We start from the raw sequence: 20000 nt of genomic DNA, 5'->3' as shown, positions 1-20000 counted from the left end.
GTCAGACAGATGTTGTTTGTTATAGTAATTAAATATATTATTGACACAGAGTGCATTCAGAAAGTATTCAGTCCGCCTTCACTTTTTTCAGTGGTGTTATTTTGCAGCCTGATCTGCATCGGCAGCTGGGAGCTTCTATATATATATATATATATATATATACACAGGTGGACTCTAATCAAGGTGTAGAAACATCTCAGCAATGGTCAAAAGAAACGGGAGGCACCTGAGCTCATTTTTTCAAGTGTTGTTGAAAGGGTCTAAATACTTCTGTACACGTGATATTTCAGTTTTTTTTGTTTGTAATTGAATTTTAGAATCTGCTCAACAGAACATTGAAAAAAATGTAGGGGGTCTGAATACTTACTGAACACACTGTTTTGGTGCATACGTTTCTGCATCTCTTGCTGCATCTGAGAATTGTCACTGAATTTATAACTTTTGTCCCCAAATATATATATATATATAAATATAGATCTAGCAGCCTGTCCACACATATTGTGCACATATTCAACTTCGTCTAAAATCGTGCCGTAAAATCTTCTGTGTTTTATAATCATTATGGTGGAAGAGGATATAAAAAGGTGGACATGGAGGTAAAGGTGGACATGGAGGTGAAGGTGGACATGGATATGGAGATAAATGTGGAGGTGGACGTGGATTTAGAGGTGGACATGGAGGTAATTGTGGAGGTGGACATGAAGGTTATTGTGGAGGTGGATGGGGATGTAGAGGTGGACATGAAGGATGATGTGGCGTTGAACATGGGGGTAAATGTAGAGGTGGACATGTACATTGAGGTGGATGCAGAGGTGGACATGGATGTGGAGGTGGACATGAAGGTTGATGTGCAGTGAACATGGGGGTAAATGTGGAGGTGGACATGTACATTGAGGTGGAGGTGAAGGTCATACTTGGTCAGTTGGCCTTTGCTCTTGCTGGCGTCCACACCGTTACAGGTGACTGCAGCCAGTTTCTTGCTGCGGTAGTTCTCGTAGTGCACGTTATTCGTCACATCCTTCAGGTCCTGCATGTGGGTTCTGTGAAAAAAAAGAAAATTAAAAATAGACCACTGCACATACATCAGTTCATTATGGTCATTAGTGTGTAATAGTTCATACAGATCAGTTTCTACACAGTCCTTTATATAAATCACTTGAAAAACCACCCCCCCTTGTGGGCAGCAATGGCTCACTGGTTAAGACTCTGGGTTACTAGAAGGTCAGATGGTCAGGGGTTTAGGGCCAAGCTGCCTAAAGCTGTGCAGGGCCCTTGAGCAAGGCCCTCAGCTCTGTGTGCTCCAGGGGCACCAGATACTGTTTGACCTTTAATGAAAGACCCGTGTCTGGCTTCCTGAAGCATCGTAATTTCTGTCTCGGTATAGAAGGTGTAGGGGTGTGCGTGTGCGTGTGTGTCTCACCTGATGAGCATGTTTCGCAGGACAGTAAAGTCACAGTGCTCGCCGTTCTCCACTAAAACAGCAACAGAAACACACGTCTGAGTTAGCGTAGGGTCACAGCTTTATACTGCTTACACTGTAAAAAGACGGCGTTTGACCTCTATACTCGTCTAGACGGCTCCAAAACTGAGCACAACGATGGATTAGTGGATTTAACTGCCCTAAAAAGCAGCTCTGAATCGAAAAATACTACAAAATGATTCATTAGTGATTGTATGGTTTATTTCATATTGATTAATTGTATGGGATTGGAAATAAACAAACACATTTTTTCAGGTTTTCATGACATAAAGGGACAAGGTGAAGAAGATGTCTACCAGATGGAGCTGGACGAATGATATGATGGGACGCAAACAAAATGAAAGATTATTAAAGACAGTGTTTAATAGACATAGACACACACACACACACACACACACACACACACACACACACACACACACACACACACACACACACACACACACACACACACATCACGTCCGACACAAACCAGACATGGTGGATTAGCTTTCACACAAAACAACCGAGACAGAAGAGACGCATCCTGTAGAAAAGTTTAACAGGCAAACAAACCCCACCAACCGAGAAGCATCAAACCCAGATGTTTACATATTAAACACAGAAGCAGCTGCACACAGAAAGACGAGGTCACGTGGTCACGCCGGCGAACATGCGGACCCCGGCGGCTCGTTAGCATCTTTAACGGAAAAACAAACCGCACACTGACGAAAGAGCCGAACTGTGATTTTTTTTGGTTATTAGTTCTGGAAAAGACCGGAGACTGTTTTTCTTCATGAAGCTGTGGAATTTCAAGCCATGAATCATGGTTCCAGAGGGTTTTTTTTCTAAATAAATAAATAAACAAAATATGCCAGCGACTGTGTCTTTCCGCGAAAAAATTGTTGCGTTGAATTTTCCATAAAGGATCGACGAGATGAGATCATCAAAAATATGTTGTGATGAATTCATACTGGGGAAAAAAAACATTTTTGGATGCGTGAATTTTTCCTAGAACGAATAAAGTGATCTGTTTATCAGATTCTCTCTTTACTCTTCGTATTAGCAAGTTTCACTTCCCGTAGTTTGTTTGGGCTGATGTTTAATATCCAGGTCTCAAAATCGCTCTGAAAGCACTTCTGAGACTTCTGGTGTTCCGTTTCCGAGTTCATCCCTTCCCTTGTGCAGGTCAATTTTTTTGTTACAGGAAGCAAAAAAAAAAAAAAAAAAAAGTTCAAATAAGATTCCGGTCTCGTGCTTTCTCACAGGTTGATCATGAGCTCGATCTAAACAGGAAGTCAAAACTTTTGGAATGATGCCATTGTGGACCTCTGTTTTACTAGAACAATTAAAGGGGGGGGGGGAGCCTCCATGTTCTCTATCGTATCAATAACAATAACTGGTGTTGATCCGACAATAATATGACAAAAGATTATTTATTTACATTTCCGCACGGAGGGCGAACAAAGCGGCGTATACGCGGTACGATACGTTGGGATGCTGCCAGGATCTACGAATCTCTGTGTAATTTTTTCTTCATGATTTAAAGCCCAATGATCGCTCTCGCCTCACTTCTTTTTTTCGGCTCCACCCTCCACTCATGAGCCGAGACTCGTCCACATACATATATTCAGTGAGTCCAGATCAGAAATGCGATATCTAAATGGATTGCAATGGACTGTTAATACTGTGAAAGACAAAATACCAAACTACCATGAAGACGTACTTTATATTAGTTTGTCTCAGAAACCCATCGAATGAGAAATAAGTAATGAGGTCAGTTTAACTGTGTTTCTGTTCAATTATGGCCACTGTAGTATAAGAGGAAGGATTATGTTATTAACAGTAATAAATCATGATCATTGTAGTGATTTGTGCTCGATAATAAATAATATTGAAAGCTGCTTTTCTGTATAATTGGTTTAAAGTTCATTAAACGCAAATGTTTTAAATTAATATTTTGAGGGTATTTTCTCTATTTACATGCCAGTATTAATGTGTGATCAAATGCGATTAATTAGATTAATTACCCCGGTACAACCCGGTACAATCGTGTAATTAAATATATATATATATAACATGATGATTACAGGTAAATGGAAACCCCATTATGGATACGAGTTGAAATGCTAAATTGCTAAATCTTATCAAACATGCTCCAAAGTGGAACAAACGTTGTCTTACCCATGAAGACGAACCGACGCCCCAGGTGTCAATCATCCACTACAACCACCTACCTGTGTCCGAGCCTCCGGAGGGGGCGGAGTTATCGGAGCTCAAAGTCTGTCCTGCGGCACATACCTGCGACCCTGATTGGCTACTAAGTCTAAGAATGACGGTGGGAGGTGGAGTTACATGGTGTGGTGATGACAAGCAGAGGAACAAAAAAAAACTGGCTGATGGAACAGGGGTTGGGGTGGTGGGTTCAAAGAGCCATGGGGAGGGGGGGGGGATTATGGGAATGGGATTTTTACTATGAGGGGGTCACATAACACAAATACAATTGAAACCATCTGTTCGGTTCTGTCGTTGTGTCCCGTTTTTGTTCATTCGATCAGGAAATGAATGATGAGAGAAACTACTAAACTTAACAGAAAACTACAACAATTACAGAGGTAACTCTTTTATTAATAATGTGAAGAACCATCTGGTTGAGGAATGTCGTATTTTTTGTGGTCATGCCATTATTAAAGTGGTGATTTCTCTTCATCTCTTAACTCTGAGCGTTCTTCCCATTCAGCTTGGTGTCTTTTGTTTGCAAATGCTGGAATGAATTAGCGGTGCTGCCACTCCAGGGTTGGCGAGAGACTCGACAAACGTCTGATCTTTTAAATCCGATCCGTTTCCAAACCACAGAGGAAACGTTACTAACTTTCTTTGGCATGAGGTCACCCTGACGTGGAGAACATGACGCCATTTCTACATTAGATTCCTTCATAGAATGCTCTCGCACGTGAGCGGGTGATCAGGTGCGCCATCATGTGTTGAAAACTGTGATAACTCTTTTTAAGACAAAAAAAAAAAAAGACGTGAATTCGAATGTTTTGAAAAGATTTCCCAGCCCTGTCATACGTAGGAGAAATAATCAGAGCATATTTACGCGCTCATGGCTTATCGTGAGCTATTTTTGGTATATCCAGGTTAGGGGTCGCAGTAGATGTCAGGAACGCTGGGTATAAGGTGGGAGTATACCCTGGAAGGAATGCCAGTAGATCTTTGGGCAGCATGGGCAACCAGGAAGCAATGTAGAGCAGCCAATCATCTAAGAAACCCCAGAGGAACTCCACATGGACACAAGGAGAACCTGGAGGAACCAGGAACAACTGGACCTTTCCTTAGCCGACCTAATTAATGTTCTACGTTTTTCTGCATATTGTGACCCCACATGGATCCTTACACGAATCCTTCTAAGACAGAAATAAATGAGGGTTGGGACCACATGATGGGAAGCATGCACTTCTTAAAGGTTTTTTGTTTTGAGTACATGGGAAATCATTAGGAACCTATAAACATAGTTAGAGAGCGATGTTGCTCTGCTTCTACCAGCCAGTGTTTATAGGTTTCTCCACGATGCTTGGTAGAGCAGGACCTTAAACCGTGAGGACGTTCAGAGCAACATAAACAGGGTGAACGAGACGGCGGGGGGGTGGGGGGAGGGAGGGGATGTAGAAAAGGGGGTAGGAGCATAAACATGAGAGATGATGTTTACCAAAAATGCCCTCTGTCAGTCATGGAAAAGAACAGACAGAAAGAAAAGAAAAGAAAAAAAAAGAACGAGAGGTGAACGACAGAGGAAAGGAAGGAAGAAAATAAAAAAAATAAATAAAAGACTCACCGCTCACCACCATATTTAACTATGATTCAAACATAAAATAATTATCTTCGGTAGAGAAAGAACGTAAACATGAGGGAAAGAAAACCACAACAATCAACATGACACCAAAGTCATTTGTGGTGTGTGATGTAACAGGGGTGACCAGGATTGTTCATTAGATAGAACTAAACTGCAATACCCAGCATGCACTTGTCTCAGCCTGCTCTCGGGACTCGTTGTAGAAGAAAAGGTCATATTTTAAGACGTGTGCTTGTATAAGTGCGTACACTAGGGCACCATGTGTTAGCACTACTCCAGCACCCCCGTCTAGATTATAAAGTGGTACAGTCCTCATAACGTTCATATGGGTCATGGTTGAGTGGAACGTACCTTCTGCCACACCCCAGGGGTACTGACGACCTCTGACCTTCCTGCCGTTCACTTCAACCACCACGTTGCTGCCCACTACAGCCAGAGGCATCCGCTCCTACACACACACACACACACACACACACACACACACACACACACACACACACACACACACACACACACGTGTAAAACATCAGCTCATTATCATTAGTTCTAAAAGTATTAATTGCTTGTGTATATAAATAAATAAATAAATAAATAAATATATATATATATATATATATATATATATATACATATATATATATATATATATATATATATTAAATAATATAAATTTGACATGTTCCCGCATGATCATCTCTCTACCTTTATCTTGCGAATGAGTTTGCTGTCCTCGTCCTCCTCCGTGTCGGGAAACTCGTATATCTTAATTTTGTGCTCTTGAATCTCCTTCATAATCTGGAAAAGAGGAAAAACAGTGGAAATGTTTCTCTCAAAACAGAGAGACAGTCAGTGAAGAACACACAGTACATGTACACACACACACACACACACACACACACACACACACACACACACACACACACACACACACACACACACACACACACACACACCTGTTTCTTGAATTGCTGGCACTCCTCCGGTGTGAGAGTGTCAGCCTTGGCGATGAGAGGGATGACGTTGACTTTGTCGTGTAGACGCTTCATGAACTCGATATCCAGAGGTTTTAACCTAAAAAAAAAAAAAACAGTTTTAAACAGTAATTAAAATGTATTTTAATTCTAATTTAATTTAAATATATTCTCTGTATATATATATATATATAGAGAGAGATTTCATATATAAATAAACTTAATATATAAATAAAAAATAAAAAAACACACACACACACACACACACACACACACACAGTTTTTTTAGCCTTTCCTCCATACACACTCACGTCCCAGTTGAAGAGTTAAACGCTTGGCTTACGTCACTGTGGGTTTTTTTCTCGGTACAGACAAAGACCCCGTTCTTCATGGACTGTGTATATGTGTGTACATGTGTGTGTGTGTGTGTGTGTGTGTGTGTGTGTGTGTGTGTGTGTGTGTGGCAGAGGGCAACAGAGGGGCAGTTTATTCATTTCGGGAATGTCAAGCATCACAGAGTTTATAGGACATGGAAGCAAGTGTGGAGCACGGGGTCACGGAGAAACTCGGCTTTTGTGGGAAAATTGTTCATCTGTTCAGCCAGTGCTTGAAATAATACTTCTGGAGAGGGGGGAGTGGAACGTGCTAAATAGATTCACGATCTTAAAAAAAGTTACAGCTCTTCTAATGACAGCGAGAGAGAGAGAGAGAGAGAGAGAGAGAGAGAGAGAGAGAGAGAGACTTTCCCTATCCTTCACACCTGTATTATTTATTTATATACGCAGATGTGTAAAGTGTAGACACAAACAGATGAAGAGAGAGGAAGAGGGCGTTCGAGGAAATCCACAGAGCATGCTCAGTGAGGAGACCATTGGATAAGCTCATTGCTGAAAGCAGACATCTCTGTCTCACACACACATCTCATATCACTTCCTCTCCCCCTATGCATCACCGAATCCATTTGACTTCACTTCCACTCGACTCAAACAGAAAAAAAAAAAGGTTCTCTGCTGCTTCCTTTGTTACTAAGAAAGATCCAAGCGGTGAGGTTGCAGTACCCACCCGTGTCCAGAGGGGGCGATGAAGTACAGGCAGCAGTGCACCCTGTTGTCTGGCATTTGTCTCCGGTTGACGCGTGATTCTGCATTCAGAAAGTCCTCGCACTTACTGTCGATGTAGTTAATCACCGGCTGCCAACTGATTGAAAGAGAGAGAGGAAGGAAAAGAAAAGGGAAATGAATGAACGTGTGCAGAACAAAGACACTTATTAGGACACAAAGGCCCGATTACATTTCCCCATGTGACCCGATGTTAAAAAAGAAACATCCCAAATGCCCCATTTCCTGTGAAATACGAGGAAACTCACCAGTTACTGTTGTCCACGGCATCACCGAACCCTGGCGTGTCCACTATGGTGAGTGTGAGCTGCACTCCCCCCTCCTTAATCAGCACTTTGGACTGTTCCACCTGAGGAACCAATCAGAACAATTTAATATATTGCTATGAATTATATTCGGATCCACAGAACGAGGCGTGGCCTCTGTACACTTGTTAGTCGCAGTAAAGGGGTGTGGCCTCATCTTAACGAGATTAAAGGGGCGTGGCCTCTCAGTCACTTGGCAGAAGGTTTAGTCTCATCTCCTGTTGTGTTGACGCAGTGTGTGAAGAAGGAAAACTAAAAACACAGGATGCAGAAACACTGCACAGGAGCATCATGGGAACACACTTTGGAGTGAAAAGTGTGAAGACCATTGGTCACTACAGCTGATTCGCAAAAAGAGCTTCAGGCGTCTGCTGACTTCGGATACCACAGACTTTTTGCGGGTGTTAATGTGTGTGGATGTGGGTGTGTGTGTGTGTGTGTGTGTGTGTGTGTACACTGCTGGTAACCTGCAGCAATGAGGTGAGATGGTTATCTCTCGTTCCTCGTGACTGAACCGCGGCTACATCATTTCCTGTGGTTCTTTTTTAGCTGCTCTGTTTGACATGCCTCGGTCTCACAGGCCTGTTTATTTTTGTCTGACCTGCTTGAGAGAAAAAAAAAACAAAAAAAAAACACGAGTCTCACTCTCTGAATCTCTCGTTCCGTCTGCTTCCCTTTTTCCTCACACTCTCACACAACCACACACACAAACATGGTCATCTGATCTACAAATAGCTGGATGACAGCAGACTGCCGAGAGAAAGAGCGACCGATTGAGAGAAAGAGAGAAAACGAGTGTGTCCTCTCCTCCCACACTCATCTACGGTCATAAGTCGCGTCTGAAAAAGCAAAAAGATACCACAAAAATGTTCGGCCTCCCTCCTGCTGCCGTTCCCATGGCCGCAATGTGGCAAACACACCAAATTGTTTGGGAGTAAAAATATACTTGCTGGTGTCTGCGTGCTGGATAAACACACACACACACACACACACACACACACACACACTGAAGTGTTTTTTGTTGCATACTTTGCAAATGTCTTTCTAGAGCACAAACATTCTCACTTATCACTTGTACGCAGATCTCTCCATGTGTGTCGCAGCATTCACACAGTGAGTGTGTGTGTGTGTGTGTGTGTGTGTGTTCCATTGGGTCTGCGTTAGCCTTTCTGGTCAGGCGATAACTTTTTCCTAACACTCATACTGACTAATCCCAGTAAAAACTGGCTGAAGCGATCAGGCCTTCATGCTCACGCTGCAATTTTCCTCCGATTGACTCATTGATGGCACTTTGCAGACATTTGCGTTTAAGGCCCCGGAGACGCCCTCATCCACAGCGACTTACAATGATCTTATTTATACAGCTGAGCCACTTATTGGCTGAGGGACTTGCTCAACCCATAGCATGGTGGCGTTGGGCTTTGAACTTAACACCTACCACTTCCCCAATTCAGCGTTCGCAAGAGCGGAAACACAAGACCAGTAAGAAGAAGTTTCCCATGCTTCATGAGAAATGTTTTGTATGAAAGTGCAACATATATGTTCATGTTCTTCGGGGTGGGAGGGGCATATTGTCTCTCTTCACTGTCAGTAGCCAATCACAAGTGTCTGTGAGATCATGTATGTAAAAGAGGCCGAATGGTAATTAGGAAATCCACTTTTTGCTCTTTTAGGCGTTTACTAACACAGAGGGTGGGTGTGTCCGTGAGCTGGTAGGCGACGCCCCCTCAAAAGTTTCGAGACATGCCAACAGATGGCAGCACAGTCACAGGGAGCACCGACCTCGTGCCAAAAGTAATCGTCCTGCGTACATCTGGAGTTCCCACGTGCTGTTCTGACCGAATGTGACCGAGTTCTTCTCACGCGTGATTTTCTCAATATGAAACAATACAATCTCACTTCCGCACCCACCCTACATGCCAGATTTTTGCGGACTTCGCGCTCTTTGACGCGCTTCGAAAACAACACTTCCAGGACACATTCCAGGAGTGTCAGAAACGCTGGGAGCGCAGGATTTAGAAGGTGGTGGTGTGTAAATGTAAAGTAAATGAAGTAATTTCCAATAAACAGAGCTAATCTCGAAACGTTTTTGACGCAACCTGTATGTATTTAAATCCCTTTAATTCTGCAAAAGCAAAAGCGTGAGGAATTTGAATGCATCAAGAAAACGTCGAAAGTCAGAAACTCAGCAGGAAGCCATGCTGAATCACTCGGTGCCTGAACTGGGACTGTGATGCGCTCTGGGAAAACTGGGAATGTCGGGAATGCTGATAAAACGGTTGCCTCTGGCTGTTAGTGCTTTTTTCATGGGAACATTCCTAAGATCCCCCCCTGTGAATCCCGCTGGCCTCTGCTGGAATGTTTACTCCGTCACCCCCCACCAAAAGAACCAAAAAAAAAAACAACAACAACAACAACAAGAGCAGCAGCAGCGCTCGACTCTAATCAACTTGGATCTCCTCCTCCATCTGGACCCCTATGCTGAACCCCAGCACTGTTTATCATCTCCTAATACGGGTAAAACGCCAGGCCACGTCTCAGAGCCGGGCTTCAGAGCGTTTGCTTTGGCCTGCATCATCACACTCTTCAATGCAGAAGCAGCAGGAGCTCTGTGTGCGATTACTCTGGTCTGCTCAGACACTCTGATGAGCCACAGAGGAGGTCAGAGGTCAGGGCAGGTAAATAGATCAGCCCCATGAAAGGTCATGGGTGAACGGGTGTGGCATACCTGCACTGTCTTTTTGATCCTCTGGGACGGACCAGGGTAGTCTTTGGAGTAGAGGTCAGTCAGAAAGAGGGAGTTGATGAGAGTCGATTTGCCCAATCCGGATTCGCCTAGGAGAGAAGAACAGCCAATCAGATGCAAGAACCACTGAACAGGGCGGAGACAGAAAACAAGCAGCAGGGTTATATAAAAACAGCACATGGGTGCTAAACACACACACACACACACACACACACACACACACACACACACACACACACACACACACACACACACACACACACACACACACACACAAGTTTTTTTCTTTGAGATTTTATCTGTTTCAATGGGCAGCAATAGAGGAAAAGATCAACTGACAAAAAGAGAGAGAGAGAGAGAGAGAGAGAGAGAGAGAGAGAGAGAGTGAGAGAGTGAGAGCGAGAGAGAGATTTAGGTAAAAAGTTGTAATTGGAAGTTGAACACTTGAGGAAAAGGTGGAGACACTGAGTGCGTCAGAGAAAGAAAAACAGACAGCTTTTATTCAAAGGGAGGAGAAGAACATGTTTCATTCCCTTGGAATAAAAGCACCTTCTCTTCTTCTTCTCTCCTTTTCCCCATCTCTCTCTCTCTCTCTCTCTCTCTCTCTCTCTCCCTTATTCTTTCTCTCTTTCTGGTGTGTTGCTTTAACAGGGAGAAGTCTGAATGATGGATGAATGCAAATGCACACTCTCTCTCTCTCTCTTTCTCACACACACACACACACACACACACACACACACACACACACACACACACACACACACACACACACACACACACACACGCACTTCAGCCAGAGGGCATGTACTTCATGTGTATATCTGTATTGTGAGGGTGTAATGTGTGTGTGTGTGTGTGTGTGTGTGTGTGTTCAGTGTGAAAGGTGGTGTAAGTTTACTCATCAGACACTGGGAGGGTTTCACTGTCTGCATCGTCTAAACAAAGGAGGGCAGTGTGTGTGTGTGTGTGTGTGTGTGTGTGTGTGTGTGTGTTAGAGAAAATGTTGTGTTTACAGTTCTATTCTAGAGAGATAAAAAAAGGCACGGCGCATCTCTCTCTACTCACTCATGCGCACGCACACGCACACGCGCACACACACACACACACACACACACACACACACACACACACACACACACACACAGACAACCATCTACACCACTTTAGTGATATCAGCTCACCCTGATGATGCTCTCATACATAACAAAAGCTGTTTGGACTCTTAGACTTCCATGTTTATGATCTAGAACAGTGAGTAGTAACATTTTAAACGCCTGGTGAACAATGACAGCAAGAAACCCCTGCAGGAACCCGACCTCAAAACACACACACAGATAACTCACGCAAACACCAGGACTTGAGCTGCAGTGGATGACAGTGGTCATGAAAGTCTGTAGGCAGCAATAAGAAACCCATAAACTACCTGAAAACTCCAGAACAACAACGTTAGAAATGAGCAAGCGAGCAGTCTTTTAGCAAATCTGACCTCCTACCATAGCATAGTGGTTCTACCATAAATTGTCTTCCTAGGCTAGTTAGAAAATATTTAACCACGTTTGTAATGCTAGCCAGATTATATGGACAAAAGTACTGTGACACTTGAACTAGAAGATCCAAAACCTGTACCTGGCTTTACTTTACACCCTGGTAGCTAAACAAATCTCCACAAAATCTAGTAGAACATCTTCCCAGAAGAATGGAGGTGATTATAACAGTAAATGGAGACTGAGGGCCTGTTTACACTAATAGGTTTTTATGTGAAAACGTTTATTTTTCTCTCAGTTTTAACCTTTAATTAAAACATACTGTGTGGACGAGCAACTTTTGGGAGATGATTGAAAACCAAAGTGTGAATGTGGAACGTTTCTAGATGAAAACGTCGTTTTTGAATTGATCCAGATTCGTGTAGACGTAGCCTAAGGGTGGAATCTGAAGTTCGAAGAGAAGCCAATAGCAATCTTATGCTCAGGTGTCCACAAACTCCTCACGCCCTGACTGTAAGTCGACTCTATCAGTGGGATCAGGTTTTGCTCTTAGTATCACATCTTTTCTCAACATCTGGACCAAAGATCCTACCATTCTCTATGGACTTTGTGGAATGAAGGATGTGCTGACAATGTATTAACATTATTATTAAACAACTGATCCCATGACTAGAACCTTCAGCTCATCACCTTCTGTTCTCAGTAATGGCCATAAATATTTCAGTATGTTTACTCGAACCTCCCCCTTCAACCACAGAAGGTGAAGGGCAAACCAATTAGCATGGTGATGACAAATTCTGGTATAATGATCTCAACATATATCTGTGTCAGAGCTCAAAGTGAAACATCTACAACCTTGAGATTGTTCAGTTTAAATCCTATGGATGGATGATAGTGATGAGTGATGAGGAAAAAACTCAACGAGATGATACGTGGACGAAACCTCGAGAGGAGCCGACTTCTATAGGGAACCCATCCTCATCTGGATGAACACAAATGAGTTTCTCTACATATCTATCCATTTTCCATTACCAATTTTCCATCCATCATGGAGCATGAAGACCATCTCGTTCTTCCTCTAATCTGCTACTCACGGGGCTATTAAACACACAAGCGCTGTCCGCCGTCTTCCACAAACCCAAGTTCACAGACGCACCGGATTGGCTAGTGTCGCTGTGATTGACAACCTATGCCCCTCCTACCTGCCCAAGAGGGTTCTTCCGGACGCCTGGCCATGAATCTCTTGATTTTTGATGATTTTTATTGTTTGAAGACATCTAAATCGCTGCACGCTCGACATGGAGGTGTTCCTCAATGTTGGAATTGAATCTAAACAAATACAAACCCATACACAACAAAGTAAACACTACCGATGACCTTAAAAGCAGGTCGTCTGGAGAAACTGAAGAGCGACAGCTGGAAAAACATTTGGCTGTAAAAAAAAAAAAAAAAAAGAAGAAATGCAGGCCTAGCAAAACCACACACACACACACACACACACACACACACACACACACACACACACACACACACACACACACACACACACACACACACACACACACACACACACACACACACACACACACACACAGATGGAGAGATGACAGGAGCTTTCAGACAGAGAGGGCTAGATGACAGAAGTAAGACAGGATTAAGGCTTACAGCTGGAGAGCCAGAGCCCCTGCAGAAGAGAAACAAATGGACACGTTTTCGAGAAATTCCATTCATTCCTGCCTTTTATCTTGTCTTCTTTTTTTTCCGGAGCATCCGAGCTAATGACCACTGTTTACCTCGGGGGCAGTGGAGGAGATCTGCACCGTTCCGCTGCCCTCGACCCTTCCCACATACCCCTCCTTCTCACATACACACTTTCAATTAGCTTGGAGTCTCTGCAACTACATTTATATTTTATATAAATACAATTTAAATACGTTTTATACATTTAAATATGGGGTAGATATAGTGTAGATTGGGTAGATATGGGGTAGGTATAGTGTAGATTAGGTAGATATGGGGTAGGTATAGTGTAGATTAGGTAGATATGGGGTAGGTATGTATAGGTGTAGATACTGTAGATACAGGTGTAGATGGGGGTAGATATTGTTAGATGTGTAGATATTAGTAAAGGCTGTTTCTTAAATTGGCTGATGTAAAAATGGAAAACAGGGAGTTGTTTTGAAATTTTCCATATGTTGAACATATTTGTGTGTGTGTGTGTGTGTGTGTGTGTGTGTGTGTGTGTGTGTGTGTGTGTGTGTGCCTGTTAGACAGGGACAGAGAGAAAGAGAGGGAGAGACTTCTGGATTAGTTCCCAAAGTCAAAGGTCAATTACTGATAACTGACACTACACACACACACACACACACACACACACACACACACACACACACACACACACACACACACACACACACACACACACACACACACACACACACAGGCAGTATGTTTATTCAGTTCTTTCTCGGGTGCTCTTATACATTTGAACATATAGTGTATTTACTCAAAAGCCTTCTTTGGTGAGATGTGTGTGAGATATGTGTTTTTGTGTATGTGAGATATGTGTTTGTGTGTGTGTGTGTGTGTGTGTGTGTGTGTGTGAGATGTGTGTGTGTGTGTGAGAGATATTTGTGTGTGTGTGTGTGAGATATTTGTGTGTGTGTGTGTGTGAGATATTTGTGTGTGTGTGTGTGTGTGTGTGTGTGTGTGTGTGTGTGTGTGTGTGTGTGTGTGTGTGTGTGTGTGTGTGTGTAAAACTGACAATAAAACAAAGAGTGAAACATTTCAGCAGGTTTGGATGTGAAGAATGTCTACAGCGTGAAGGATCCTTCACACCTACAGCCTTGAAATGTGGAGGACAGGAAACGTATAGAGTGTAACTGTCAGCAGTGTGTGTGTGTGTGTGTGTGTGTGTGTGTGTGTGTGTGTGTGTATATATATATATATATATATATATGTGTGTGGACAGAGACAAATTTGTCTATCTGAGTACTGCAGCTGTGATTTGGCTCGGCCCTCTAAAATCATTCCATAACTCAGTCCTAAACACACACACACACACACACACACACACACACACACACACACGTTTGGTTGATGTTAGTCCCTCGTACAAGCATCGGTTACTGTAAACATCTCTCGAGCATACATCTCTACACATTCCTCCCCCTGACTCTCTCCAGCTGGACTGATACAAGACCAAGCAGCGGAAATGCTTGTGGTGGGAAAAAAAAAGAAAAGAAAAGAAAGTGAGGGGGGAAATGGAGAGAAGAAAAAGAAGGACAGGAAACTTTTTTTCTCCTCTCTCCAGCTCTGGAGAGAAAAACGCAAAGCAGAGCCAAAACTCTGCTCAGTAAAGTGACAGCGGGATCTTGAGAAAAAAGTGGGCAGAGCTGATGTCCTCGCTAGCACGTCTCTGGTTCAGTCACGTCTTCTCGAGCTGCTCTGGGATCAGCACTGCGTCTCCGCTCTGTTAGGAGAGTACTGTTCTAAAGACTGGTCTAAGATCAGCTTAATCAGATCACTAATTTCATTCAGCAACAGCTTCTGACTGATCTGAAATCAGTCCAATACATTACTCATCTACTTTATACATCTCTGACTGATCTGGGACCAGTTTATATTGCAGATGCTCTCACTTCTGAGATCAGTCCTACAAAAAAGTTCTTACATCTGTTACATGCTCTACATTTCCTCTCACTGTTTTTAGATCAGTCTTACTAAGACGGCTCTTCTTTCTAGAAGACGCTGCACTGTGACTGATCTGGGGTCAGTTTCTGAATTCTCTGTTGGATCTATTTATTATCTATTCAAAGTTCACATGTTGTTCCAGGATCAGTCTTATAAACACTTTTTTCTCAGGTACATTGGTTCTTCAGGCTGCTCTGGGATCAGTTCTATAACACTTGCATTTAATTTGTTCATGTCGGGTTCTGCTGGTCTGGAATCAGTCTTAACACCATTCAGTCTCTGTTTTGTGATCAGCACTGTCACGTTTGATACTCTGACGCTGGATCAATTCTAAAAAAAGATCGAACTGCATTCAGTCCTTCAAGACTGTTCTGGGATCAGTTTTAAAAGGAGAAAAAGAACGTCATCAGGGATTCATACTCTTCTCAATCAAGCCGTGTAAACACTCTGGTGTTTCTGTGAAGGTCTCTGGTCTAGGATCAGTCGTGGATCAGGGTTCCTTCTCTCTGCTCCACGTGCTCCGTTTGACTTGTGCTGTTCTGAGATCAGTTCGACTGAACAATGGAAGACACTGAGGTTCTCCAGCTGTCTCTCATTACACCCTGCACACAGCCGCTACACAGCGATGTCTCACTCCTTTACTGTGTGTGTGTGTGTGTGTGTGTGTGTGTGTGTGTGTGTGTGTGTACGAGAGAGATAGAGAGAGTGAGAGAGTGTGTGTGTGTGTGTGTGTGTGTGTCTCTGTGTCTCACACTGTGTGTAAAAATATTACATTTGTGTGTGTGTTTGTGTCTGTGGGTGGATGATAGATAGATAGATAGATAGATAGATAGATAGATAGATAGATAGATAGATAGATAGATAGATAGATAGATAGATAGACAGACAGACAGACAGACAGACAGACAGACAGGTCTCTTGCTCGCTCCTTGTCCTACTGTCTCTCTTGTTTCTATGGTGAAGTCTGATGCATATTTCCAGTGATACATTAGTCACAGCTCACACTGTACATGCTAAACAAGGACACTGCAGTCCAGTGTGTGGGTGTGTGTGGGTGTGTGTGTGTGTGTGTGTGTGTGTGTGTGTGTGTGTGTGTAATAAACTTCTGCCTGTTCCCATTTAAACGATGGATGCTTTCGGATCTCTCATTTTGAGCAAACATCTTAAAATCAGGTACATTGAAGGAGACATGTCCTAAATGCCATGTCACATTGAAGGGGCGTGGTCTCCTTTAAGGGGGCGTGGCTAACATTCCTGGTGGTTCTTTGAAACAACACACATGCAAGTGAAAAATGTGTCACTCAAGCATGAACACCTGTGTTGACGCTTACTACTCTCACACACACACACACACACACACACACACACACACACACACACACACACACACACACACACATGACTTACCTACAACCATGAGCGTGAACTCGAAGCCCCTTTTGACAGATTTGCGATAAACTTGGTTGGGCAGGTTGGCAAATCCCACATATCCCTCCAGATTCCTCTGCTGGAAAACACCAATCAGCTCATCAAAAACACACACACACCAATACACACACATGTGCAGAGTTCCCTCAACGAGTGCAGTGTGATTATTATGGGATCTTGAACTGATTATTAGTATCACCATCGTCTCTGTGGTGCACCAGACAGACGGCAGCCTGAGATCGTGTTTCTGATAAAGTCTGCATGACGTCAGCTATCTGCTGAGGAGCCTCATTTTAAACACACTCTCAGAAGACTGAAAAATTGTGGGGGTTGAAAAATGAGAAATAGTTTGGGGTTAACAACCTGAGAATCAAAATTCAGCCAACAGAACCGATAATGAATCAGGAATAAATTCTCTGTGTCCCAATACTACCATTTATACACTTCATCTTGCAGGAGAAAGGAAAGAACGCTGGCTGAGATTCTAACTGAAATATGTGAGCAGTGTTCATTAGAGGTAAACCGATTTGACCGATTTTACCTATAACGATAGCTGGGTTGGATCGTACTTGCCGATAACTGATTTATCAACTGATAGTTAAAAAAAATAAATAAAAATCAAACACACACTTCATGTAAAATAGTACTGAACATTATTACAAAAAAAAAAGATTGACAATCATGAAAATGTGCTAAATGAAGTAAATATGAATGGTAATTATACAAATAAATATTATTATATAAATAAAAGATTATTAATTATAATTAATATAGATAGTTTAGCGCTCTCTGTGCAGCACGCCATCTCACATGTAAAAACAAACAGCAGGTGGTTTGCCTCTAGAGGCCGCTCTCGTCATAACAGTGAAAATTCTTCTCCAGCTGTGGACGCAACCCGGAAAAACTATCAGGTATAGATTTTTGTTTCAAATTTATCAACCTCTAGTGTTTGTCCTTAAACTCAAATGTGTAGTTCTCTGATATAAAGTAGAAAATTTAATAATTTGAGCACGTTCCAAGCTTCTGTACAGCAGTGTGTGTGTCCTAATGTGTGTACAAAATTTCAAACACACAGTAAACTAGAACTGGGCAATAAAACACTATGATTCATGACAGTAGTATAATAAACCTCTAGCAGAATTGCGAGAGTTTTTATAACCCCTGGCTCACGACACCCAGCAGCTGACTGGACGATTCCTGATTAAAACGTTTATTCGCCGGTCTCAGGACGTTAGAATGATCGCATTAATTCGTATCTTCAACGTGGTTTTTATGGTTAGACGCTGGAATTCGTTTTTTATGATCAAAATGGTTTTTTTGGCTGCGAAAAGATAGAATTCATCCAAACCCGCAACATGATCTCTCTCACACACACACACACACACACACACACACACACACACACACACACACACACACACACACACACACACACACACACACACACACACACACACACACACACAACTGTAAGCTTACTGGTTAAAAAGTCATGTATATTTGTGCATTATCAGAATTGTGAATCTCTTGATCCTTGACATCGGCTCCTTTTCGGCTCCTCTCGCACAAACGCTGAACTTTCTCATGACGAGTGAAAGAATGTTGAGATAAACATCAGCACTTTATCGTCACTCAATAACTTGCGCTGAACCGCATTACTTCAAAACAATAATAGGAAACCCAGAAGACGTGAGATTTGGAACGACTTGGAGTGTCATATGTCATATGCTATATATGGATCTTCTCCAAACTTTTAGCACAAAGTTGAAGGCTCAGAGTTGGAAAATGAAATTTCTCTTTACTTGAACTAGGAGACCAAAACCTGTTTCAGTATGACCATGCACAAAGCCAGCTTCATCTAGATGATCTTTCCATGGGTTGAAAGATTTGGAAGATCTCCAGCTATAAAGCTCCAATCCAATTGAACACTATGAACGTGAACGCTGACTGCACCTCAGGAAGCTCCTCACCTTCATCACTAACTGACTTTACTAACACACTTATAGCTGAATGAATCTCAACAAATCTCTACAAACTCTAGTGGAACACCTTCTCAGAAGAGTGGAGATTCTGAACAGCACATAAGGATCAGGTGTCCACAAACGTTTGTCTATTTACTGTAACTTTAGTGAAGTTCTGAGTAATGAGGGACAATCTGGGACATTGGAGTTAAAAAGAGGCAAAAAAAAAAAAAAAAAAGAAAGAGAAAGAGAGAGAGAAAGGAGGGATGCAGGCAACTGAAAAAAAGCATTTGGGACAAACCCGGTCTACGTTTACGGGTGTTTGGGAGGAGGAAAAGAGAACGAGGAATGATTCTGAAGTGGCGAGAAAGAGAAATAGAAAGAGGGAATTGGAACAAGATATACGTAATAGGGCTGAGAAAAAAGGAAGAGAGAAAGGTTGAGAAAATAAGACGGACAAATAAACAGATGGACGGATAGACAGATAAAGACAGAAAAATTAAAGAGAGAGTGCAAGAAGCGATAAGGGCAAGAAGAAGAAAAGGACAAAAGTGATATTGAAGCAGTAGAAAGACAAACGAAAGAGAGCAAAACAGACAATAAAGGAAGAGAGAGAGAGAGAGAGAGAGAGAGAGAGAGAGCGAGAGAGAGAGAGAGAGAGAGAGAGAAATGAGGGGAAGACAAAACAAAAGATGGAGGGAGCAAATATTAAGGGTGGGAAAGTCGCCGAATCTCAGTATTTACGTTCCGGATCAGATCCATAACAGAGTCTAAAGCATCATGGAGGAAGTCGATTTCATTCCAGATCTCTGCCAGAGCATCGTCCAGCTTCCTGCTCTCTCTCTCATTCTGCTCGCTCCATCCTTCTTCCTCCTTCTCTTCTTCTACTATCATTTCTAAAACTCCTCCTGAGAGGGTAACATGATGGACCGCTTTGCTTTTCACTGAGCAGAGTTTTTAAAAAGGGAAAGTGCATAGTATA

General features: G+C 42.6%; 1 protein-coding gene across 3 annotated transcripts in view; it reads right to left on the bottom strand.

The window, feature by feature from the left end:
* Window positions 1-20000, bottom strand: part of septin15 (septin 15) — a 27856-nt gene that overhangs the window by 4348 nt on the left and 3508 nt on the right. The window contains exons 2-10 of one of the 3 annotated variants that reach the window (XM_083561246.1): window positions 17037-17133; window positions 10435-10541; window positions 7650-7750; window positions 7346-7480; window positions 6266-6383; window positions 6015-6107; window positions 5664-5760; window positions 1421-1472; window positions 915-1040 (exon numbers count right to left, since the gene is read on the bottom strand). In XM_083561246.1, coding sequence (XP_083417372.1) covers window positions 915-1040; window positions 1421-1472; window positions 5664-5760; window positions 6015-6107; window positions 6266-6383; window positions 7346-7480; window positions 7650-7750; window positions 10435-10541; window positions 17037-17133 — 926 coding nt within the window. Of the gene's footprint in view, window positions 1-914; window positions 1041-1420; window positions 1473-5663; window positions 5761-6014; window positions 6108-6265; window positions 6384-7345; window positions 7481-7649; window positions 7751-10434; window positions 10638-10693; window positions 11154-17036; window positions 17137-20000 lie in introns of those variants that run through there. The other 2 variants (XM_083561245.1, XM_083561247.1) reach the window with 2 other exon arrangements.

Source organism: Silurus aristotelis (assembly GCF_946808225.1).
Source record: "Silurus aristotelis genome assembly, chromosome: 14".
Classification (NCBI taxonomy): domain Eukaryota; kingdom Metazoa; phylum Chordata; class Actinopteri; order Siluriformes; family Siluridae; genus Silurus; species Silurus aristotelis.
Note: the sequence above shows the minus strand (reverse complement) of the source record. Positions and strands in the feature narration are given on the sequence as shown.